This window comes from Corythoichthys intestinalis, chromosome 4 (assembly GCF_030265065.1).
Source record: "Corythoichthys intestinalis isolate RoL2023-P3 chromosome 4, ASM3026506v1, whole genome shotgun sequence".
NCBI lineage: Eukaryota > Metazoa > Chordata > Actinopteri > Syngnathiformes > Syngnathidae > Corythoichthys > Corythoichthys intestinalis.
The window spans coordinates 6,581,716-6,608,536 of NC_080398.1; the positions used below are offsets into that span (position 1 = coordinate 6,581,716).

At 38.3% G+C, this 26,821-nt stretch overlaps 1 protein-coding gene across 2 annotated transcripts in view; it reads right to left on the reverse strand.

The window, feature by feature from the left end:
• Nucleotides 1–4,328: 4,328 nt before the first annotated feature.
• LOC130914756 (large proline-rich protein BAG6-like) overlaps nt 4,329–26,821 on the reverse strand; it is a 45,067-nt gene continuing 22,574 nt past the window's right edge. The window contains exons 15-25 of one of the 2 annotated variants that reach the window (XM_057834231.1): nt 22,198–22,474; nt 18,395–18,564; nt 18,270–18,323; nt 18,079–18,187; nt 13,950–14,074; nt 13,744–13,878; nt 11,410–11,466; nt 11,140–11,340; nt 8,663–8,770; nt 8,450–8,596; nt 4,329–5,017 (exon numbers count right to left, since the gene is read on the reverse strand). In XM_057834231.1, the coding sequence (XP_057690214.1) occupies nt 4,922–5,017; nt 8,450–8,596; nt 8,663–8,770; nt 11,140–11,340; nt 11,410–11,466; nt 13,744–13,878; nt 13,950–14,074; nt 18,079–18,187; nt 18,270–18,323; nt 18,395–18,564; nt 22,198–22,474 (1,479 nt within the window). In that variant the 3' untranslated portion in view covers nt 4,329–4,921. The remainder of the gene's footprint in view (nt 5,018–8,449; nt 8,597–8,662; nt 8,771–11,139; nt 11,341–11,409; nt 11,467–13,743; nt 13,879–13,949; nt 14,075–18,078; nt 18,188–18,269; nt 18,324–18,394; nt 18,565–22,197; nt 22,475–26,821) is intronic. The other variant, XM_057834230.1, reaches the window with a different exon arrangement.

The following is a 26,821-nucleotide window of genomic DNA, read 5'->3' on the forward strand; positions in this document are numbered from 1 at the left end:
AAGGTGACTGCCTGAAGAAAACAAAATTCCCTCAGTTCTTGATGTTATGGGGCTGCAAAATATTTTAAATTTACATTTATGATTTATAGTTTTTTTCAATATTCATGTACTTTTCGCAATGCCTTTTTATGTATGTTGAAATGCGGGCGTGGACGCGTTAAAAGCCAAAGTCCTGCGTGAAGCTCGCATGGGCGTCGGCAGTTGCCAGGTGACGCAATAACAGGAACAATAACAGGATGGCGAGCAGGTGGTTTGACCCGTTTGGTGCGCAGCTGGCGCGTACAAAAGAAGTTTTTTTTTAAACTCATTGACTGTGATAGACGTCCAATCCCTTTTTGTTGTTGTAGTTGTTGACCTCATGTCGCCAAAATTGGAAAATACCGTAAATTCACATAACAGTGTTGTGTTTGGCATCCCTTTTAACCTTTTGGGCAAAAATATGAGTCATATTTTAGTCATTTCAAAATGTGCCTTTGTCTCGTTTCCGTCAATGAATACTTACCGTAAGTTTTCGTTTGAACACCAATTAAAGTTTCCAACCACTTCGAAAGAACATTGACACAGGAGCACATATTGTAGACAACCTGTATCATCTATGGCAATGAGTTCATTTTAAGGCATTTCATCCTCTCATGCCAAGATAAAAATCTTACCATGTGTTTTAAAACAAGCAAGCTCGAGTAATCCTTTACGCTGCGGAAAAGTAGGTACAGAGTATATATATATATATATATATATATATGGCGGAAAACGCAAACAAGACTGAAACAGCATTTTTTGCTCTTGCACCCCTCTTTAAAAGAAACTGCTGTATTTTAAGCCAAAATAACTTGTGTTTGATAGAACAATATGTCTATATGCTGCCATAGCAGATTCATGGCACATGAAGCCTCCGAACTATTTTTAATTTGTCCGTTTTACCCTGAAAACCCCCGTTTAAAGACTGCGCAACCGCTTTTGTTTCAACACAGCCTAAAAACGAAGGTAATTAATTATATTTATTATTTAAAATGTCTGTCGTTTTTAGCTTAGAATCATTCATTGATGTCTCATTTCGGTTAAAAAAAAAAAAAAAAAAATTCACTCACATATTTTAAACTTTTAAACAAATTATGTCACAATGAAAAAATGGCGTCTGTAAAAAAGTCACGGATATCTACCTCACAACTATCGCGTAACTGTATTTTTTTTGTAACTGTCGCATTTTCTCCGACATGTTAGATGATAAATAATTGATCCAAACAAAAAAAAGTTTTAAAAAAACGTTTAAAAGGGTACATATATGAAAAAGAAAATCTGGACCACTCCTTATTGTCTGCGATTTCTGCATCGCGACCTTTGTTATATGACCATGTTTCACCCATAAAATCCCCCAAAAATCCAGCTGTGGCCATTCACAGCTGTGTCTTGACACTCAGTGATACATACTAAGTGGAGTTTTTGGATCAAAACAAGATAAGTATGCGATAATATCTCGTTAAAGTCATGGCGTCTGTAATTCTGTTCTCGCGTGCTCTCACCTCCAGATGGGGTTTTGCTGTTTACATTTTTTTTTTTTTTTAAATGCCCTCCTGCTCAAAATTTTTCTTCCCCCAGAAAATTGAGATTTTAAGCTTTCCAATGATGTATCACACATGCATATCGGACAATTTTGAAAGTTGGCTAATCATCATTGGAAAGCTTAAAATCTCAATTTTCTGGGGGAAGAAAAAGTTTGAACAGAAAGGCATTTAAAAAAAAAAAGCAAAACCCTAACTAGAGGTGAGAGCACGCGAGAGCATAATTAAAGACGCCATGATTTTAATGAGATTATTATTATTATTATACATGCTACATCGATTTTTTTGGATCAAAAAGAGGTATCACAGTGTCAAAACACAGCTGTGAATGGCCACAGCTGAATTTTTGGGGGATTTTATGGTTGAAACACGGTCATATAACAAGGGACACGGTGCAGAAATCAGACTTTAAGGATTGATCGAGATTTCCTTTTTCATATATTTAAGCTTTCAAAACTTTTTTTCCCAATTTTTCTTTGTTTGGATCGATTATCATCTAATATATTGGGGAAAATGCGACAGTAAAAAAAAAAAAAATACAATGAGGCGATAGTTATGAGATAGATACAGTATCCATGACTTTTTTAGACGCCATTTTTTTCCCATTGTGACAATTTAAAAGTTTCAAATATGCGAGTGAATAATTTTTTTAAACGAAATTAATTAATCAATTAATGATTCTAAGCTAAAAACGGACAACTTGAATAATAAATTACCTTTGTTTTATGGCTGGGTTAAAACAAAAGCGGTTGCGCAATGTCTGTAAACGGGGGTTTTCAAGGTAAAACGGACATATTAAAAATAGTTCGGGGGGCTTAATGCGCCATGAATCTGCTATGGCAGCATATAAACATATTGTTCTATCAAACACAAGTTATGGCTTAAAATACAGCAGTTTCTTTTAAAGAGGAGTGCAAGAGTAGAAACTGCATTTTCACTCAGCTGACTTGAAGTTCTGCTCAGAGACGCCCAATTTGGCCAAACTCAAAATTGTCCTATGTGCATGTGTGATACATCATTGGAAAGCTTAAAATTTCGATTTTCTGGCGGAAGAAAAATTTTGAACACGAGGGCATTTAAAAAGTATATATTTTTGAAAAGCGAAACCCTATCTGGAGGTGAGAGCATGAAAGAGTAGAAATAAAGATGCCATGACTTTATATTATTGCGTTCTTACCTTGTTTCGATCCAAAAACTCCATGTATCACTGAGTGTCAAGACACAGGTGTGAAGGGCCACAGCCGGATTTTTGGGGGGATTTTGTGGGTGAAACATGATCATATAACAAGGGTAACAGGCAATGCAGAAATCGCAGACATCGAGGAGCGGTCGAGATTTTCATGTATTTACCCTTTTAATTATTTTTTTTTTTAAATGTTCTTTTTTTGGATCGATTATCTAAAATATTGGGGGAAATGTGACGGTAACAAAAAAATCTACAATTAAGCGATAGGTATGAGATATCCGTGACTTATTTACAATTTTTTTCATTGTGACGTAATTTAAAAGTTTAAAATATGAGTGAATAATTTTTTTAAAGTCTTTTTTTTTTTAACTTAAAAATGACACATTTTGAATGTATAATAGAATCAATTGATAATACATATAATTACTAGGGCTGTCAAACAATTAAAAATTTTAATCGTTAATTACAGCTTAAAAGTTAATTGTAATTAATCGCAATTCAAACCATCTCTAAAATATGCCATATTTTTCTGTAAATTATTGTTGGAATGGAATGATAAAACACAAGATGGATATATACATTCAACATACGGTACATAAGTACTGTATTTGTTTATTATAACAATAAATCAACAAGATGGCATTAACATTATTAACATTCTGTTAAAGCGATCCATGGATAGAAAGACTTGTAGTTCTTAAAAGGTAAATGTTAGTACAAGTTATACAAATTTTATATTAAAACCCCTCTTAATGTTTTCGTTTTAATAAAATTTGTAAAATTTTCAGTTAGTACAAGTTATACAAATTTTATATTAAAACCCCTCTTAATGTTTTCATTTTAATAAAATTTGTAAAATTTTCAATCAAAAAATAAACCAGTAGCTTACCATTGTTGACGTCAATAATTACCCAATGCTCATGGTGCTGAAACCCATCAAATCAGTCGCACCCAAGCGCCAGCAGAGGGCAGAAAAACTCCGCAAAACACAACAATTGGGCCTTTCACTCTACTGTCATTTAAATCTATCTGAGCTGGGCGAGTGCGTTAATTGCGTCAAATATTTTAACGTGATTAATTTTAAAAATTAACGCCCGTTAACGCGATAATTTTGACAGCCTTAATAATTATCTTCATTTTATGGCTGGGTTGAAACAAATGGTTGCGCAACCCCTGTAAATGGGGGTTTCCAGGGTAAAATGGACAAAATGAAAATTGTTCAGCGGCTTAATGTGCCATGAATCTGCTATGGCAGCATATAGACATATTGTTCTATCAAACAACAGTTGTTTTGGCTTGAAATACAGCGGTTTCTTTTAAAGAGTGCAAGAGCAGAAACTGCTTTTTCAGTCTTTGTGTTTTTCGCCATATCAACATTTTATTCAAAATGAGGGAAAGTATCGGCTTATAGTCTGAAAATTACGGTAATAGGTTATAGTACAATATAATTGTTCATATAGATGTACCCGGGAAAAAAAAAATCGTAAGCAGTTTCAATGTTACTCATTGCCATACTCGTCTCATTCTAAGGCATTTCATTCTCATGCCAAGGTAAAAAAAATAATCTTACCATGTGTTTTAAAACAAGCTCAAGCACACCCTATCCTCTGATGAATAGTAGTTGCAGCTGATATATTTTTTCTCGACATCGCGGGTCAAATGCAATGTTCGGTATGATTCTGCATACATGAGTCACATGACCTACTACACGATCAATGAGAAAATGTCTCATTTTTAGCTATCACATCAGAATTATTGATGGAATCTTACAAACAAACAAAAAACTACTGCAAAGTTTTGAAACCTTTTATTAAGCATGACTGTACACTAAAGTCCACGTTCATTCCATCCACTTTGACACATGATCATAGCACAACATTTGCGCCCTCTGGTGGACAATCTCAAAACATTTCAAACGATGCACCTAATTTTTTCTTGTCTCATCTGCCGTCAAATTGTAATAACGGAGCATTTGGTTATTTAAAATCAAGGTTTTACTGTACACGGGAGCACGGAAGACGGATTTTCAAAATGGCTAAAAAAGAAAACGTGAGCATCGAAACAAATGAAAACATTGAGGTGGGGGAGCAGAAGAGAAGCGCGACAATAATAAATAGGCACTAGTAGCATCCTGCTGTTAGCACTGGAGAAAAAAAAAAAAGGGAAGGGGGCGGTACTACGAGTCGGATAGGAAGGCTCTGTGCGCGTCCGGGAACTGCTGAGCGTTGAAGTCGGCGTCGTCCCGCACTCGTTTCTTGATGTCGGACTTCACCTGAGCCCACAGACAAAAAAAATAAATAAATAAAATTGAAATGTAGCCATAAAAATTTGATCAATAAGAATTTTAAAAGAGAATGTAATGCATACAAAAATTCAAAGGGTCATGTGAACATTTTGTCTTTTTTTTTGTTGCACTTTGGTTTTGGACTAGAGTTGTCCCAACCAGTTGACATAGTCGACGTTGTCGACGGTTAATGAAGGGTTAAAAAAATACATGCGTCCAATGAGTCCATTTATCGCACGGCAAATAAAAATGAGGGCTGCCTTTTATCGCTGCGTGCGTGCTGATGGCATATGAGACTCCAGTTCCTTTCTCTTAATCAACACGCTGTAGAATTAAAGTTCAGACATACAAAATAAGAAAACGCATCTATATTTAACACTGTAACGTTAGCACTGCTACACTGAGGTGAATGGGGGGGAAAAAGGCAACCTACTTTAGCCTGCCATAAAACACTGGCAGTCGTCTCGTGAACGCAAAGTTGCGGTCAAAAGGTGACACTTCAAACATGAAAAATCGCTGGTTAACAGCATTTGCAAACGAAAAAAATATTACTGACACTCAGGGGTCGCGTTAACCGAATATTTTCCGTCGTTGACCGATTTTTTAAAACGGTGACAGAAAAAACTGAAGTCCATCTGTCATTTTGACAGGTTGCTAGAGGTGTGCAAAATTTCCGATTCTTAGATTATTCGCGATTCGGCCGTGGAAGATTTGAGAACGATTCACAAACATCCAAATTCCAATGATTGAAATATGCGAAGTAAAGCGGAAGTACACGACACTCAGCGCGCCGCGCGGTCTTCGGGACGGAACGGAGCGAGAGTAGCTAAACATCATGCTTCTCATTACCCGGCCGCTCGGGTAATGCCAATGCTCAACTCACGGCTCTAGCTCAACTCATGCAACGAGATAAAAAAACACAACAACATACCTGACTGCTGCCGAAAAGCTGCTACAAAGTACATCCATATAATGTTACGGTGGATATCATTTATATAGGACTAGATGCAGTATAGATTTGGTAGTGTTAGCAGCACAGCTACAAAAAGCTAGATGCGGGCGTTAGTAAACGGCCGCCATCTTAAAGCAGTACACTTCCCTGCAAGGCTGTTGTAGCGAACCTTCCAAGCAAACCTAATTAACTTTTTTATTAAAAATACTCCTAAATCGGTAAAATATTGACTTGAATCTATCTTTAAAATAGTTTTAAAACTTTCACATGTCGAAAGTAGACAAAAGGGAAATTATGGAATAACGGGAGCAATTTTAACAAATTTAACGGTTGATTCACAACATTAAATTAATTGAATGTAGTTTAAAGCTGCTGATACAGAATGGGAACTGGAGTTTTTTATTTAATGTTATTTTTGTATATTTGTTTACTGCTATATGTTAACTTGATACTGAAATAGTAGTGTGGTTTAGCCTGAGAGTATTTTTGAACAATTTTGGAACTAATGTACAAAACATTAAAAAAAGAAAAAAAGGAGGGGGGTGCATCAATAATCGTTTTATAATCGAATCGAAGCCTCTGAATCGTAATCGAATCGTTAGGTGCCCAAAGATTCCCAGCTCTACAGGTTGCAATCCACACCCCAGACCACAGGGTGGCGAGTGAGCATATTAATTAGCGATTGTCTCTCTTGATGCATGACGTCGTTGGCCTTACTGGGAAAAATGTCAAGGCAACCGAGTGTCCGAAGTTTCTTCAAAAAGCCCGAAACGATGATGGTGTTGATAAAAGAGGTGAAAAAACAGGGACTGCACAAGCGGGCACGCAATTCAAGTCCATGCGCACCAGGAGGAAGGTGTAAGACTCCGTTCAGGCCACAGCAGGTGAACTGTTAATTTCATTGTTCCATATGGAGCCTTACCTACTGTGGCCACAGTCAGCTGTTTTTGTCACTGCGGAGAAAAAGTTACATATTCATCTGCTTGATGTGTGATGGCACTGTGTGGATTCTCTGTTAAGCTTGTTCGGACGGAATATTAATTTCAAATGAATGAAAACTAAATACTATTGAATATGTTGAAGCGGTATGCAATGTTAAGAGTCTTGTTAGCTCGAATTGCTGTGTCCAGCCGCTGTAGCTCTGCTGCTCTCTGTGAACTCTCTATTCATATTCAAGCCGGAACGCGCGCGGCTCTGAAATGTCTCTGTCACGTGACTGTGTCGTAGCCGCTAACGCGCTCGGCCAAATGGACACACAAGTACGGAAGGTGAATTAAAAAAAAAAACAAAACAAAAAAAAACATTGGCCACACTATGTGAAGTTTTTTGGGAAGGTTTTTGGTACAATTGGCCCGAGCCCAATTCTTTACCCTAATATACCCTTTACCCTGAATCAACTGTTAAAAGTGGTTAAAATTGCTCCCATTATTGCATTAGTTTCCTTCTCTCTACTTTCGACATATGAAAGTTTTAAAAATGTTTCATCATTTAAAGATAGATTCAAGTCAAGATTTTGCCGATTTAGAAGTATTTTAGATAAAAAGTTACTTAGGTTCTCTACAACAGAGCCGTCCTAAAAAGTCTACTGCTTTAAGATGGCGGCTGTCTACTAACTCAATTAGTGCCATGTCTGTCATTTTGCATCTAGTTATATCTATGTACAGTACATGTGATATCTACCATGTCTACGATATCTACCATAACATGCAGGCGTAGTTTGTAGGCTATCGGCATGTATTATTGGAGCTACCTAGCATTGCGTTTGCTCGGCGTCACAACTTTCTTGCCTGCTCTGCTCTGTCGTCTCGGTGAGTCCGTCTCCCTCAGACTTTTCGACCAATATAGTAACGCATGCCTTTCCGTCCTCAGTAACGGTAATGGCGTTGCCAAGATGAGAAAAGTAATTAATTAGATTACCCACTACTGAAAAAAATAACGCCGTTATATTGTAACGCCATTATTAACAACACTGATTGTGGTTGTCAGCCCAAAACCCTCTAAATATATATTAAATGCATCTTACCAGATATGAAATGACTACTACATAATCTGTGGTAGTCGTTTGGAGCCCAGTTTTCTCGTCGAATTGCAGCAGTCAATCTCGCTCTCCTCTCCGGGTCTCTCGGAATACGGTAAAACTTCAAGTCTCTCCGTCTATCTTCTCTGTTTTTGCAACCGACCGCCACACACGACTTCACCATTTTGATTATTAATGTTAACGAGCAGAAAAACACGCCATAATAGGAGGAATTTACGAAGCGCTAATGCATTAACAAGACGAGTATACGGACAACATGGCGCGGGGGCGTGGCTGTGACGTCACGTGAGTAGGGTCTATTGGACAACTAATTCATTGTACATCAATTTGGGGGCATTGTAGTTTTTTTTTTTTTTAAATAAGCGTCAAATGTATCAATAAAAATTAAGCTTTTACACACCAATACATGGAATATGCAATTAAATTTGACCTGCTCCGAGTAGGCTTCCCTGAGACGGGGCGCGTCCAGCTCCTCCTGCAGGCGCTCGGCGGAAGTGACGGGCCTGACGCCGGCCGTCCGGGCCGCTTGGCTCACCGCGTCAGACAGCGACGCCAGGCTCCCGCCGCCCGGGCCCGTCTGACGAAAGCGGACATCGGCGGTGAGAGAGCGCTCGGACGTCGCGCCGACTCGCCCCGAACTCACCTTGCGACGCTTGGCCGGCATGCCGTGCAAGTAGGCGTCCGACAGCGGCGGCTGCGCCTTCATCTTCCTCTGTGTCATCATGTCGCAGCGAATGATGGGAACCCACTCCTGAGCAGAAATACACAATTTGAAATTGAAAAAGTATACATTTTCATTTTTCTTTTTAATTGACTTCTTCCAATCTAACATCAATGAGAGCTTTCAACAAAATGAACATTCTTTTTTTTTTTTTTTTTTTTTACAAACAACCACAACAGACACCTGCAGTCAAAATATTGGAGACTCTTTCTCTTAAAACCTTTGACCAGGGGTGCAAAATATATACAGGTAGTCCCCTAGTTACAAACCGGTTTCGTTCCTACACTGGCGACGTAAAATTCATTTCTGCGTAAATCGAAATTACCACTTGAAGTACCCCAAAATAACTATCCAAAAGGTCCAAAAGTATTGTATTTTGTTGCATTGGGTCTGGCTGGACTGTCTCCTTGTATGACTGAGCAGCAGATTCAGACGTCTGACATGGATAAAGGACAGCTGCGCTCTTGTTTGGCTTTAAGTTGTTTCAGATAATATAGGTTTGCATGTATGCATTTGTAATCAAGTTTACAGCTACAGTTTGTGGATTACATGTGATCCATTTGCTGTGAGAATTGTAAATACGTGCAACAATCTCATATGTTGCTCACACAACATAATTAGCTATGGACATTTCATTAAAAAAAAAAAAAAAAAAAAAATCTACCCACATTAGCGTTGCAATCGATGTAATGGGCACTCCTGGGTTAAGTGCGACAATCAAATTTAATTTTTAAGTGTCAAAAAAAATATTTTACCTAAAAAAAATTACAGCAAAAAATGCCTAAGACATACTTATGACATTTTTATTTGAAACATTAAATATAACAATCCTCATTAAAAAAATCAAACTCATCAGTTGGCAATGGCAACTATACATTCAAGACATCATGTGTGAAAAAAATAATTAAAACTAATAAAAAAATGATAAACTGTAAGCATCATCTCATTGCCTCATATTAACGGCAATATAAATGCGATGATCATAATAAATTGGAAAATGCAAGAAAACACAAAAAAAAAATCCTTACTCAACAAAAAAAAAATCCATTACTAATTCAAAGCTACCATTAATGATGATTGACGTCCACTGAATATATATATATATTAGGGCTGTCAAGCGATTCAAATTTTTAATCGAGTTAATTACAGCTTAAAAATTAATTAATCGTAATTAATCGCAATTCAAACCATCTAGAAAATATGCCATATTTTTCTGTAAATTATATATATATATATTCTGTAAAATAAATTGTTGGAAGGGAAAGAAAAGACACAAGATGGATATATACATTCAACATACGGTACATAAGGGCTGTAGTGGGCATTTCACTCTACTGTCATTTAAATCTTGTCTATGCTGTCCTCACTCCGAAGTGTTTTCCAAAGCTAGACAGCTAGGGAACGACGCCTTAATAATCAGACTTCTTCCTTTTTCATCTGATTTATTAATAAAATAGCCTCATACCATTATCCTCTTTAGACCGTCGTAAAACTACAGTACAAAAAAAAAAAGTACACAAGCATTGCATTAGCAACAACGTTAGCTTAGCACGCTATACAGGTTCACTAAGCATAGACAAAAAGCGTCTCATACAAAAAATAGAACATTTCGCTTACTAACATAATATGTACATTCTTTACAACGACCATACTTACGGACAAATCTTGTCCAAGGATCATATAAGCAAAACATTACAACGTAGGCGTCAGCCCGAGACATTGTGCAGCCATATTGAACTGGCAAGAAAACAATAAACCATGTCGCAAAGCGGGACATGTGCGTTAATTGCGTCAAATATTTTAACGTGATTAATTAAAAAACAATTACCGTGCGTTAACGCGATCATTTTGACAGCCCTAATATATATATATATATATATATATATATATATATATATATATATATTTTTTTTTTTTTAATCAAAATGAAATTAATTAGAAATGATGAAAATCCACACTTAGTTTTGTTTTTTAATCCCCCTAAAAAACTTATTTGTTAACAAAATTGCAACTCATTACCCACTGTTGAAAACAACTCCCCAACCCATACACTGCCTGCCATTGACGGCACAGATGCCCAATCCATCTGTAGCAGGAGGGTTGGCAGCGCTGCCACACTCCCGCTTCAAATGTATTGGGCATCTATTAGCGATTAACTCATTTCGATTCACGGCAGAAGCATGAAAAAAAAAAAAAAAAAAAACTTTCATCGCCCCTACCAACATGGCCGCCCTGGGGCACCGCACTGTCATTAAAATGAAGTCATAACTAGCTTATATCTTAAAAGATTATTTGATCAATGTCAACTATTTACTCGGAGTGGCTGTCACTGACGGCCCTACCAACATGGCCGCCCTGACACAATATTTCCATTTTACTCGTCAAGCAAAAAGCCTCACCGGCGGAACGGCGGCCGTCCACGCTTCCGTCTCTCCCGCCGAGTCTCCGGCGGCGCCCTCGGCCCCCGCCGCCGCTTTGTCGCCTCCCACCGGCGCGGCCCCTCCCAGGTCGGCGGGCGGCGCTCTGGTCTCCCGCGCCGACGACGCCGACATGGCCTCTTCGGCCGTGGTGGCGGCGGCCGGCGAGAGGGTGTCGCTCATCTGCGATCGAATTTCGAGTTTCACGTCGGGGTGACCCGAGTCAAAAGGGGGCGGACGCGGGTGGTTTACCGTCGCGCTTTGGGCGCGTTCTGCTTCCTGCGCGTCGGTGGCGGTGGACTGATCCCTCTGTGAAAGCAAAAACGTCATCCGTTATTCATGAGCATTTAAGATGGCCGACGTAACTGGATATAAACACAAGAGTGTGCGTGACCTGTGGATTAACACTAATTCGGTGTAACGCTGGTGTCGCTTTCAAAAAGCTGCCTGAATATGCTCAAATTCCCATTTTTAAAAACCAGCCCACACGCTTTGATCGATTCACACAAATGCCAAAGTCAGGCGACACGATTCCAGGTATATTCTAGCCCGCTAGGCGTGTCGTGGGCAATCGTTGACTATCGTGGGAGACATATTAAAATAGTTTTATCCATTTTATCTAAGGATATCTCGATCGCATATTTTTTTTCACCCAAGTCGGAGTCAACTGATTTTGAGAATCTGCTGATACGGAGTCCCAATCAGATACGGGAAAAAAAGGCTTTTTTTTTTTTTTCTGATCAAAAAGTTTCAAACACGTTACAATAGTTCCTCTTCCGCAGAATATATTTGATATAATAAACAGGTGAACTTTAAATGATTACAATTTACAGCACCAAGACAATGGGCAGATAAGGGCAAAACAGATACAGGATGCCTTCTGACCACGGAAGCCAGACGTGCGCATCTTGTAGCTGACTGAGCAAGACTGACGCTGACAAGCAGGTGATAGGCAAGACATCTACAAGCCCACGTCTGTACCACCAAATCCCCCGATCAGCTCTTCTGGACAGTCCAGAACAAATGGTGGGACGTCTAGTCTTGCCACAAGGAACATCTGATACAAAGGAACTCGCAACCAAGAAGTGAACACTCAGCACTCACGTGGCACTGAGGATGGAAAAATCATGGTCCTGACAACCGTAACGTCCAAATTCTCCTGCCCAACAGACAATAATCCTCAACAACGCCCAAACACACCCTTCTTCCGGATCACAGCCCGCCTCATCACAGCCTTTAAAACTCAGAATGTTTAACTAATCGTCATTTTTCTCTGGATTCTTTGGTTGACTTGTGATACGGTGGCCCTGGATCCAGTTTGCCTCCTGGGTTTCACTGTGCAGACTTGGTATAAATTGTCAACTTGTGTTTGGCCAGCATTTAAAATGAGTAAGAACAAAGGGTTAAGACTAAGGTTAATGCGTGGAGTTTGGCCTTTTGGCCGGGTCATAGGTATACCGTCGTTTGAATTGCGCTAGCGCGGTTCTGGCGGTTCGGCTGGCGTGATTCTGGCTATCTGGCTGAAAGGTCAGATTCCATCATTGTGAATCTTAAGGCTGCAACAACTAATTGTTAAATGGATTAATAAATTAGTTTCCAATGAATTTGATCATTTTTTTGCCAGAGCTATGAGCAGTCCCATTTGCATTGTGTGTGTAATGTGAGGCTGCGCGCGCCAGTGATTATATTTGGAGAATAAGTTCACTGCTACACTCAGGTTTAATTGCTGAATCAATAATATTATAAATAAACCTGTCAATCATCGTCAACTTTAAGTACCAAACGCTGGTGACCAAGAAAAACAGTTTGGTCACACTGCTTAGGTCAAAAGTGAACCATATAGGGTGATACCTCATACCTAGCGTGTTTTTAGCTCGTCATTGTCATAAAAAAATGTCAACAATGACTAAAACAAAACCATTTCGTTGACGAAAATAACATTGAATTTGACTGAAGTATTTGTAATAGTGCAATGAGGCATTACAGAGTGTCCATAGTCTCTTTACCATTTCCAAAATTTATTAAAAATGCATTTGATCAGCTATTTTATTCAGATTTATTCTATTGTATTCAACGTTTATTGAAGTTTTTTTTTTTACCTCTTTTAATACACTTCTACATAGGCACCATTAGTTGCACGAAGCACATCAAGACTGTACTCGATTTCTTGCCATGTTCGCTGTAGCATAGCCTTATCAATTGTGGCAATGGCATCAGTAATCCTTCGCTTAAAGTGCATGTGACACGAAAAAGCATGTTTATTTCAAAATACACGCGGTATTTTATGCTCCTGAATGGTATGGACCGCTTGGATGTGTGTGGAAGCCATCGCTATATTTATTTACCGTAATTTCCCGAATATAAGGCGCACCCGTGTATAATGCGCACCCCAAATTTACAGTATAATAAATTTGAATAAAACATCTAATCAATTGCATTTTTAATACATTTTTGAAACGGCAAAGAGACTTTATGGACACTCTGTATATCGCAGATCCATTTTTTCCCCCCAAATTCCATGCGTTTCGTATCACGATACATCGTCGAATTATATTCTATCCAAAATATATGAAAGTAGGCGCTCACCTGCGTGTAAACGATGTAACTCTGAATCTGCTCGTGGCTGACGGGGAGGTGCTCCAGGATGAACTGCAGCCTCATGGTCATCATGCTGATCATCCAGTTGAGCAGGCTGGGGCTGATGTCGCTCGACATCCTCCGCTGGAAAGGTAATCCGGATATCGGAGCGGAACGGTACAAAGGAATAGTGACCGCGGCTGGAGCTGACGTACGATTCGGTGGTTGATGACGGCCGTCAGAGCGTGCTGGTCTCCTCTCAGACAGTGCAGGTTGAGAGCCAGACACTCGAACAGAGCCTGGTTGCACAAGTGAAGCAGACGCGGGCCGAAGGAATCGTCTGCGAGACAAACGCAAAAAAGATCAAACCTAATCGATGAATAAATTAGTTGCCAACGAATTTGATCATCAAGCTATGAGAAGTCCCGTTTGGGTCCTTGTTTGTGTGTAATGTGAGGCTGTGCGCGCGTGCCCCAGTGGTTAGAGCAAGAGAGAGAGAGAGTTTACTGCTACCGGTTGCTAAATCAATAATACCGTATTGGCCCGAATATAAGACGGTGTTTTTTGCATTGAAATAAGACTGAAAAAGAGGGGGTCGTCTTATATTCGCGGTCTAGACATTATACCCATTTACGACGCTAGATGCCGCCAGATATCATTGAAGCGATGTTCTGTCATGACAGATCTCAGCTACTCTCAAGTTTAACCAGTTTGCATTATTTCGAAAGATGTCCCGATCGATCGGGTCCGATCACGTCATTTTCAAAGTATCGGAATCAGCAAAAAAATATTGGACATGCCTTTTTTAAGATATATTTTTTAATTAAATCGTTTTCTAATTGTATTTAACGTTACAGACAAAATGTCTTATATTCATCCAGAGTCTTTAGTTTTGGCTTAAAGTAGGGCTATCAAATTTATCGCGTAAACGGCGGTAATTATTTTTTTTTTAATTAATCACGTTAAAATATTTAATGCAATTAACGCACGTGCTGCACGACCCACGCACGCATTGTCGCGTTCATTCTATAATGGCGCCGTTTTATCTATATAGAGCTAACAGGCAGCGTAAAATGAGTAGAGAGAATTTTGGCAGTCTTTGGCGCCTCTTTTTAATTGGCTAAAGCCTTAAAATCCCTCTCTCAATAATTAGAAATATCGTGGGAAGCAATGTGGGGAAGAACAGTAGTGGTTGATCTTTTTCTTGACACCCTATGTTACTTCCCAACGCAGAGAAGATATATCCATTGGTGCCACTACGCACGGTCATGGTTGCACTTCCCATCATGCATTTGGACGGAACCGTTAAATGGCTACAGTATCATTTACTGAAAGCTCAACAAATACACTAGATGGCAATATTTAGTCACAATATACAAAGTCACATTTATCCTTTAAGAATTACAAGTCTTTCTATCCGTGGATCCCTCTCACAGAAAGAATGTTAATAATGTAAATGCCATCTTGAGGATTTATTGTCATAAAAAACAAATACAGTACTTATGTACTTTATGTTGAATGTATATACGTCCGAGTTTTATTCATTTTTTTCTTAATGCATCGCTAAAATGTATATGAGTATATGATCGGGAAAAATTATCAGGAATGATTGGAATTGAATCGGGAGCAAAAAAAAAAAGTCATCGGATCGGGAAATATCGAAATCGGCAGATACTCAAACTAAAACGATCGGGATCGGATCAGGAGCAAAAAAACATGATCGGAACAACCCTACTTATTTCATTGCAATGTTTTTCCTTATTCAGATTTGTTTCAGGACTACAGTTACAGTTAGACTTCCCTTTGATGGTTAATGCAGTTATTGCAATTTAGTTGTTTTATCAGAATAGATTGGTTTATTTACATTTCAAAAACTAGCAGCCATTCATTTATGAATGTGATTGCACTTTAGTTGGCAGATTTAAATGTTCAGATATTAAGATTTGAATGAGGCAAAATAAAATGCTTTTTCTCTCAAATATATTATAATAATTTGTTTTGGATGTACTGTAATTATTTTCTGTATAAAAATTAATTTGGTGTTCAGAAGTCTTTTTTCAAACTTGAGTCTTGAAAAAGAGGGGGTCGTCTTATAATCAAGGCCGTCTTATATTCGGGCCAATACGGTACTTTATTACGAAGTGCCGAGAGTTAGATTGCCTTTTGTGTCGTATTGTTTGTATTCTGACTAGGGCTGTCAAAATTATCGCGTTAACGGGCGTTAATAAATTTTTTAAATTAATCACGTTAAAATATTTGACGCAATTAACGCAGATCCCCCGCTCAGAGAGATTTAAATGACAGTACACAGTGAAACGCTCACTTGTTGTGTTTTATTGAGTTTTGCCGCCCTCTGCTGGCGCTTGGGTGCGACTGATTTTATAGGCTTCAGCATCCATGAGCATTGTGTAAGTAATTATTGACATCAACAATGGCGGGCTACTAGTTTATTTTTTTGATTGAAAATTTTACAAATTTTATTAAAATGAAAACATTAAGATGGGTTTTAATATGAAATTTCTCTAACTTGTACTAACATTTTTCTTTGAAGAACTACAAGTCTTTCTATCCATGGATCGCTTTAACAGAATGTTAATAATGTTAATGCCATCTTGTTGATTTATTGTTATAATAAACAAATAGTCCTTATGTACCGTATGTTGAATGTATATATCCATCTTGTGTCTTATCTTTCCATTCCAACAATAATTTACAGAAAAATATGGCATATTTTATAGATGGTTTGAATTGCGATTAATTACGGTTAATTAATTTTTAAGCTGTAATTAACTCGATTAAAAATTTTAATCGTTTGACAGCCCTAATTTTGACATAACTACTTAGCACGAAGCGCTAAGCTAATTAGCCATTATACTTATCAGTGTCTTAGGTGTCCATTTGTATTGTTTTGGTGAAATACATAAAAGCTTGATTTATTTTTCATTTGTTTTATTTAAAAATAATTTTCTTTATTTTATTATAAATTATTATTTATTATCATCATTTTCATTTTGTATAAAATATTTCAATTAAAAAAAGGAGAAAAAAAAGTTTTCTTTTCAAAAATGCTTATTTCTACATGATTTTTTTAAATAGCCAATAGTTTCATATCTATGGTATTTTTTTATTCAACTTTTTTTGGCTTGCACAAAACTTTTTACACCTTAGTGAGAGCAAAACTGAATTTATTACTTTTGGCACACCTTCCATGATGAAAGCCCTTGAGCCCAACTCTGGCGCTCCGGCTGACATTTTTAAGACACACGTTAAAAATCTCGGAGTGATATTCGATAGCAGGCTTAACTTTGAAAAACAGATTAGTTCTGTTGTAAGAGCAAGTTTTTTTCCAGCTTCGTCTCTTAGCCAAAGTGAAGCCTTTTCTTAGTCGCCACGACCTTGAAAAAGCAATTCACGCTTTTATAAGTTCAAGGCTGGACTACTGCAATGCACTTTATGTTGGCCTACCAAAGTCCTCGATTTCTCGGCTGCAACTTGTTCAAAATGCTGCTGCTCGATTTTTAACAGGTACACCTAGACGTGAGCATATTACCCCCGTGCTATCATCACTCCACTGGCTTCCAGTCCATTTTAGAATTGATTTCAAACTTTTACTGTTTGTTTTTAATTCTATTAATGGCCAGGCTCCATCTTATCTATCGGAAATTTTAACTTTTCGTAACTCTGGCAGGACTCTTCGCTCGACCGGCCAGCTTCTTTTAGATGTTCCAAGGTCAAAACTTAAACAGTGGGGAGACCGATCCTTTGCGGTTGCTGCCCCCAGGCTGTGAAACAGCCTTCCCCCCGAAATCTGCACCACCACGGATGTAGGTCTTTTTAAGTCTCGGCTAAAAACACACCTTTTTAGACTCGCCTTTTACAAAGATTAGGATAGCCTGGTTTTATTAGCTTAAGGGCTTTTTTAATGTTTTTTCGATTTTATCGGTTTTATTGTTTTACTTGCTGGAATTTTATTGCGATGCGCTCTTTGTTTTATTTTATTTTTTTAAAAAATGTCATTGTATAATATTTTCCTGCCTTTTATTTATCTTGAGCCATGTTTTGTTGTAAAGCACTTTGAGGGCCTTTCGGGTTTTGTAAAGGGCTATATAAATAAATTTGATTGATTGATTAAAAAAAATGTTGGAATTAAAACTGTAAAAAAAAAAAAATCCCTTTAAACTGAAGCCTTGTCTACGTTCTAGTCAAAATGATTTAAAAAAATTTATTTTTATTTTTATTTTTTTTCTAAATTAAAAAAAAAATGAATTTGGTTGATGATCCATCTACTTTTTTTTTTCTTTTCTTTGCAAGTATCTAGCAGCATCAACGACAAAGGAAGCTCACCCGTGCAGCGCAGAATGTGCGTGGCCATCTGAGTTAGTTGCTGCCTAAAGAAGGACATGTTGGTCTGAGTGGCGTCCACGCCGTCCAGCACGCTGACCGCCGACTCCCTCTGTGGGTTTGCAGAGACAAAAAAAAACAACAACAAAACGGGTGAGTGCCAGAATGTGCCACGCTAGCGAACGCGAACTCACGAAGCTCTCTGTGATGTCGTCCTCCAGTTCTCCGACGATGGTGTCGGCGGCAGCCTGTGGAGAAAAACGGAGGGTTTCTACACGAGTCAAGATATGAGTGAATAGCGCCGCGGGGGGAAACTGACTGCGATGTTTTCGTCGGTGGGCTCCCTGCCGTTGAGGTAGCTCTGGCGGAAAAACTGGGCCAGGCGGGGCTGGATGCGGCCCAGCGGCTGGTGGTTAGCATGAAGCAGCATCACCAGGTCCGACATGGTGAAAGTCTGGCACACCAGCATCAGCAACTCACCGAAGAACCCTGAGTGGAAAGATGTGTGTGTCAAACTCAAGGTTGGGAGAGGGCAACACACCAAAGTGCTGACTATTGCATTTATGTGATCCTCCATGAAAAATGCAAGTACTACAAAACCAGAATTAAAAAAATAAAAGCAAATATCTATACCGTTTTTACTTTTGTTTACTTTTGGAAAGCGCAAAATTAAAAAAAGGTCATGTTTTGCACGGATATAAAATTTAAATAAAATTCCTACAGACCTTAACGAACAGTGCTTGATTTTTCCTCTCCCATTTTTTAAACAATAAACATTTTATAAAATTAAAAAATGCTATAAAATTTAAAAAGTTAAAAGTACCTTTCTTCCAATTAAAAAATATTGATATACAAGTATTGTTTTTGTTTAAGAAATAAAATGAAATATACTGTAATTAAGAGAAAATGTTTTGTCCCACTTTTCTTTTTAATGCAATAAAATTAAAATCTCCATCTATTTAGTATTAAAACTAATTCAAAAAACATTGAAAAAACTTTCCTTTCTTCAAATTAAAAAATATTTAATGAAGTTTTTTCCTTTTTTTGTTTAAATAAAAAAAAATAGAGAAACTACTTTCTTCCAGCTTTTTTTTCTTTAATCTAAAAAAAAAATATATATATATATATATAAACCTTTACAATATTCAATACCCCCCTTTTATCTTAAAAAAAAAAAAAAAAATCTAGTGAAATATAAATATGAATATATTTCTTATTAACTCAATGGCTGCCATTGACAGCACATAACGTCCAATCCATTTCGACTGGGAGGAGTGAAGGCAGAGCTTGCTAAGCGTCGTAATTTCCAAACGTATTAGGACGATGTCATCGTAATCCGAGGACTCCCAGTAAACAATTAATCAACTCTTAAAGGGATCCTCTGTTTTTAAGACAAGTAATTCTTAAAAGATACATGTTAGTATGAGTTATAATAATTTGATATTAAAACCCATCTTAACGTTTTTGTTTTAATAAAGTTTGTAAAATTATTTTAAGTGATAGGTCGCCATTCTTGTTACGTCGCAGTGCGTGACGTCACTGGTCCCGTTGCGGAAATCCCAGCGCGTCACTCGCTAGCTTTCCCAACATATCGTCAGTTCTACCCTTCCTATTTGAACCAGATCTGAAAAGTGTAGAGCAGGACAGCACTGTCGGTCGTTCACAAGACGAGCTTCAGGGAAAAATGCATGCAGCAAATACCTGATAAGACAAAAGTTGGGCAAAACTGGTGATGCGAGAGAGTCCTGTTTGGAAGTGAGAGTGTATGCTGTCCGGTTTTATTAGCAGATATTCAAGGTAAGCATATTGTGTTTTCAAACTTATCCCAAAATAAATATGGAGATTGTTAGCATCCACAGCTGTCGTGTGCTTACAGTACAAGCCAAAGAGCACACCTTGTGTAATCCATGTCTTGTACATTGTAACGCATGGTAGCTAGGATACGTGTATAAAAGTACCAAAAAGGGGAGAAGCTTCCACTTATGCACATTTATTCATTAAAAATAATATTTCCACCTTGACCACTTTTCATTCGGGAGCTCAGCAGTACGCAAACACGCGTTCCCTGACGAACTCCCAACATTGTTGTAAGGTCCACGTCAGAGTCACTGTCGTCACTGTAGCATGCCATAGTGCTTAAATTATTTAGTATGATTTGGGGAAAACTCCCACGAAGAATAGTCAACAAAAAAGATAGCAATAGTAATCCAAATCTGCGTTTTTTTACTCACTCGAAGATCCAGGAATTAGACCGATCCCATGGCAATGTCGCAGCCGCGATTAGGCCGTCGATTCCACAAAATAGACTGATCCGAAAAGCCGCTGTGGGACCGACGAATCAAAAAAATGGACAGATCCGAAACCAATTTTGCAGAAGCGGTGGGACCGTCAGATCCAGAAAATAGAAGGATCCCTTACTTGACTGAGGATCCAGGAAAAATGTTCGAGTGCTAGTTGTAACGCGTGGTGGGTAGGATGCGTGCATACAGGGACCAAAAAGGGGGAGAAGCTTCCACTTGTGCACATTTATTCAGTAAAAATAATAATTCCACCTTGACCACTCACTTCACTCCCCTTGTGTCCATTTGACTGGAAATTGCCTCCAAAAGCAGCTAGGGCTGCAGCTATCGAATATTTTAGTAATCGAGTAATCGACTGAAAATTCTATCGATTAATCGAGTAATCGGATAAAACAAATATATATTTAGGTGAAGAGCAATTATAAATATACATGAAAAAACAAGACCTTTCATCTAATCTTGAACCATTTTCAGTCAATCAATGTCTTTATTTTCGATGTATATTGTTGAAAACAGCCAACAATTGCATCTCAGATGTAACTAGAATTAAAAAAAAAAAAAAAAAAGAGTAATTCACTGCTTTCACCCAAAAAACTTTTAGATCTTATTAAAAAAAAAAAAAAAAAAAAAAAAAAAATATATATATATATATATATATATATCTTACCAAAATATGCCGTTACGCTTGATAACACACATCACTTAAAAGTTAGGATTTTTTCCCAATCAATTGAATTTCTCTTTGTGTCAAGCCATTTTTAAGTTCTAGTTAAGTTTTAAATTAGTCTAAACTGTAAGTCCTGATAGGATTTTGAGTTTTTGCAGTGTTCAAAATAAATGTATGATACAGGCTGTATTGGAACACATTAAGGACCAGTGCTTGGTGTTTTATCAAGAAATGACTACTGAGCTAAAATTGATAGCCTACAATTTTAAGTTTTTATTTTACACCCTCATCACTCCACAATGCTATGTTATGTTAAAGCCTGTATGTAAGACACGTTAGCCACGCATCGACAGTGGTCATAATTAATTGAAACCTAGCCCGCCGCAGGGCTAACGTTACGTGAGCTAGTAGCGACAGTAACGCTTAGCGCTCTTTGTTAGCGCTTAGCGCTCTTTGTTAGCGCTTAGCGCTCTACTGCTTTAAGATGGCGGCTGTTTACTAACGCTGCCCAGACGCGGTCGAGTCTGTCATTTCGCATCTAGTTCAACATACATGTGATCTCTATGAGACGCATCAGACGGTACCTGTACCAACGTAGCATCATGCGGGCTAGTATTTAGCAACGTCGGCGTCGTTTGTGGCGGCTGTCGGCTGCAGTAAGTTTTTTTTTTTTTTTCCTTCTTCCTCTCCGCACGTGACAGCGCGTTGTCCCGCATTAAAAGTAGTCCGAGCAAAACGTGATGCTCAGAGCTGTCAAAATAAACGATTACTCGAAGTGAATAAAATTACTCGGATCAGTTTTTAAACTCGAGTTCCTCGAGGACTCGTTTCAGCTCTAAAAGCAGCACATCATGGCATTTTACTTCGCGAATTTAGGCAGCAATAAGCAATTGTTGAACACGCTACACATTTGGAAAGATCCCAATGACGTCATCACTGCGAGCCCGCAAACCAGGGCACCAACTAACGGTCAAAATATGGACTAAATATTATAAAATATTGCCATTGATGTAACATTTTATGTGTTTCTAACAACATATTTTAATACAAGAGAACAATTGTGGTTTATTAGAGCCTACATGTATTTAAGTTAGAGGATCACTTTAAAATTCATTGGTCGATTAATCACGGCAAAACTTAAAACACGCGACGTACCTGACGGTTCTTCTGGACTGATGAAGATGTTGGATCTCTGCGAGAGCCTCTGCATGAACTGCGCGATGCTCTCCGTGTCATTCTGCGCCTGTCCCAAGGACCCCATCAGGCTGGTCAGGACGCCGCGAACGATGTCGATGAACGGCTCCTGGTTGACGCCGTCGGGGGGCGCCGGAGCCGACGCCGGCGGGTCGGGGGACGGATCGGGGCTCGCGTCGGGAGCAGCGGCGGCAGCTGCCGCCGCTGCCCGCCGCTGCCTAAGCGCGTTGACGGACTGCTGAACAGGAGAAAGGAGACAAGAAATTACAAGCGGCCTCAAACATTTTGATATCCAAGTGTTTTTTTTTTTTTAAATCAATCAACCTCATTACAGATGATGCTAGCATATCTCAGGCCTTAGACTTCATTACTATTGATGTGACACTTAGTCATTCTTTGCGCGACGCCTTATCATAGAGGGCCGAGCTTGAATCTTCATATAGTAATAGTGGAAGGCGGCACACGGTCAAGTCAAAGCCGGGTTTAAGCTTGGATTTTGGAAGAACTACGAAAGCTGTACCGCATACAAACAGGAAGGATTGTCTCATGAGTGATTTGTTTGAGGATTCAAGGTAAATACTAGGCCTGCAAGCAGGACTGAACGGGCCCTCGCAATCTAGCGCAACTCGGACGTCATGCAACTCGGACAGTGTGCAGGTCAGGGTGGTGGCAGATCGTCCTCTCTAATCATCTCATTAGAACCTAACATGCGCGAAAGTTGCCTCTTTACATTCACACACCTAAGAGATAAAAACCCCTATTGGACAGAGGACTACAAAAAAGGAGCGAATAAAGGGTCATCACAGCAACAGACAGAGACATGTGGACATGGGCCGTAAAATAAGTATTTTAAAAGGTCTTGAAACTACAATGACCAACCTGAAAAGAACTGGACATATATTTTAAAAAATGAGTGACTTTCTATTGCCACTAGTTGGCGCTGTAGGGTTGATGCAAATGACCCCTACAGGACCCTTCAGACTATGACTCAACAAGCACGATATGTTTGGCGCAGATATGTTGTAGAAGTTATGACTGTTCAAAACTTGTGGTGAGACGAAATGGCTTCAGTCATTTTTACTTCTCCTGTTGGACCCTTCTGCTTCAACCAAACCTCAGTATTTTTCATCAGGCACCTGCACACAGGTCTTAAGGCTCCCCTGATGCAGGTTTGAGGTCAACTGATTTTTTTCCCTTGGAGGAGGAACCTGTCTCGTAAAAAAAGGCATTTCCTGTTCTCACTAGGGGGCGCTAGGCCTAATGGGTAATATTTCAATGCAGTCGTGTTCAGGCTGGGATACCGCATGTACATGGCAGATATGAAAAAGATTGAAAGTTGTGTCAAGGAATTATTAGCCATTTACTGAATTCGGTGTTTTTCCGAAAAAATGGCCGACTTTGGCACCACGCCCAGGTCAGACCCGTGAATGAAAACACACCATTTTAGAAACTTAAGATCTCATATGTCTCCTGAACAGTCTCACCAATTTTGAAGATGATCCAACTAACTCCCTCGGCGAAAAGGTCTCAAATGTGCACCCTGTAAATCGATAAAAATTTCATATTCGGTCCAAAATAACCGATTTCCTGTTGGGTTTGGAATATGGGTACCAATGCTTTTTTGAAGCGGTTTTAGACAAGGTATAGACTCCCCAAATTTCATTGCTCTACGCTGACAAACCCTAATGTTATAGGCCAATTTTAAAATTTCAAGGGGGCGCCACTGAGCCATTTTGTTACATTTTTTTGCAATGTTGTTAAATTATCGAAATTTACAATTTTCCGCACGTATGTGCAAATTTTGGTGACTTTTCGCGCATGTTCAGGCCTCCAAATTGGCCGTTTTCATTTGCCCTGAAAAAAAAAAAAAAAAAAAAAAAATCCTTTGCAAAACAATAGGGCCTTCGCACGCCTAGTGCTCGGGCCCTAATTATATTTTTCGTGCCATGCATGCATTTTGAAACGTGAAAAAAATCAATCGGAGAATGGGAACCGCTACGGCATTGGTGTCCTTCTTCGACATAAATATGTAAAATGGATGCGTAACTTCCTGGGTTTTAGCTCTTTCAACAAAGAATCGAGACAGTCTTATCTCCATGTCTATAAAGAATTCAGTGATTGAAGCATTTATCCGCAAAAAATTCTTCTTTGGTTACACATGGAGGCGGTTTAAAGACGAGCCGCACATTCGCCATATTTACGTAAAATACATGCTTCCTGCACGGTTTCTTTTGCTTTTACCAATAATCGAGACTGTTTTACGTCCATATCTATGAAGAATTTGGGGATTTAAGCATTTATTCACAAGAACTTTCACCAGAAAAGCTATGTATACGCCAGGCGGCCCCTTGCCTCATTCGCTAACAGAGTAGCATTGTACTTCGACATTATACGTAAAATAAACGCTAACTGCACGGTTTCTTTGCTTTTAACCAAGAATCGAGACTGTTTTACGTCCATATCTATGAATTCGGGGATATATTCACAAGAATTTTCACCAGAAAAGCTCTGTCAGGCAACCGGTAGCCTCATTCGCTAACAGTATATAGTGTATAATGATTATAAAGGGCTATTCTATTCTATAATAAGTTGTGATTGTATGTAGAATTTATTAATAATCTATTTACATATTATTTATAATTGATTCTGCATGTTTTTCCTGAAGTATTAAGTCTCCGAGTTAAATTGAGTTATTTATTAGCTGTTGAAAACTTTGAAAAAAAAAATGAAGTTGCTATTTTGGTCAAAAACTTATATATAAAGATGTCCTGATCGATCGGCGTCATTTTCAAAGTATCGGAATCGGCAATAAAATATCGGATATGCCTTTTTTTAATATATATATATATATATATATATATATATATATATATATATATTTTTTTTTTTTTATTGAATCGTTTTCTAATTGCATTTAATGTTACAGACAAAATGTCTTACACTCATCCAGAGTTTAGTTTTTGCTTAAAGTAGGGCTATCAAAATTATCGCGTAAACGGCGGTAATGAATTTTTTAAAAATTAATCACGTTAAAATATTTGACGCAATTAACACATGCGCTGCACGACTCACTCACGCATTGTCGCGTTCAATCTAGAATGGTACCGTTTATCTATAAATAGAGCTAAAAGGCAGCGTAAAATGAGTAGAGTGAATTTTGGCAGCCTTTGAAGCCTTCTTTTAATTGGCTAAAGCCTTACAATCTGTCTCTCCACCATTAGAAATATCGTGGGAAGCAATGTGGGGAAGAAAGATAGTAGTTGATCTTTTTCTTAACACCCTATGTTACCTCCCAACGCAGAGAAGATATATCCATTGGTGCCACTACGCACAGTAATGGTTGCACTTCCCATCACGCATTTGGGCAGAACAGTTAAATGGCTACAGTATCATTTACTGAAAGCTCAACAAATACACTAGATGGCAATATTCAGTCACAATATACAAAGTCACATTTGTCCTTTAAGAATTACAAGTCTTTCTATCCGTGGATCCCTCTCACAGAAAGAATGTTAATAATGTAAACGCCATCTTGAGGATTTATTGTCATAATAAACAAATACAGTACTTATGTACTGTAAGTTGAATGTATATATTCGTCCGAGTTTTATTCATTTTTTTCTTAATGCATTGCCAAAATGTATATGATCGGGAAAAATTATCGGGAATGATTGGAATTGAATCGGGAGCCAAAAAAAAAAAAAAAAAAGCAATCGGATCGGGAAATATCGGGATCGGCAGATACTCAAACTAAAACGATCGGATCGGGAGCAAAAATACATGATCAGAACAACCCTAGTATAAGGTTAAAGTAATGATTATTGACCTGTCTGTCTAAAATGCCGTATTTTTACTCCCCCAATTATACCAGTGGTAAAGCATAATTTATTATTTATAATAACATTGCATGTTTAATTTTTTCTAGAGCTGCTGCATACAATTAATATTTTTTATGTGAAAGATGTTTGCGTTGAAAGTTTGCACTTAATTACTTACCTCCTGTGCAAAACACCAGGAAATACAGTAATTGAATTACTGCACTTTATTGTTGTCTGTCACTGGAGTTTTATCAATCCCATCCAACAAAATGACGGTCATTATAGTAAGCCTTAAATTTTTTTTCATAAAAAAATAAGACATAACATTGGTATGAAATGTTGTTAAATTTTGCAATTAGAAATGCGGTCTTTTTTTTTAATGTTTAAAATACTGTACGAACACACACAACAAATGTTTACTATCGTATAGTTTTCACTCTGTATTGAACCGTATCGAATTGTTCAGCCATAAAAATACCGTTTTTTAATCGAATCGTAACCTGTGTATCTAGATACATATCGAATCGGCTTCATGCCAGAGATTACCAACCCTAGATTGGATTTACCTGCAAGTGTGTAAAAATCGTATTTTGTAATATGTCAAATACTGGGATCATGGCACATGTTTTAATACGGAGATGGATTGAATTTTGTGGCTGAATGTCCACCGGCCGACGACTAGCGGCATGTCAACCCCCACCCCCCGCCGGGAGATCACTATACTCAGTTTATTGCCCTCTTCCTGTGCCCAGTGTTCTGCAAATTTT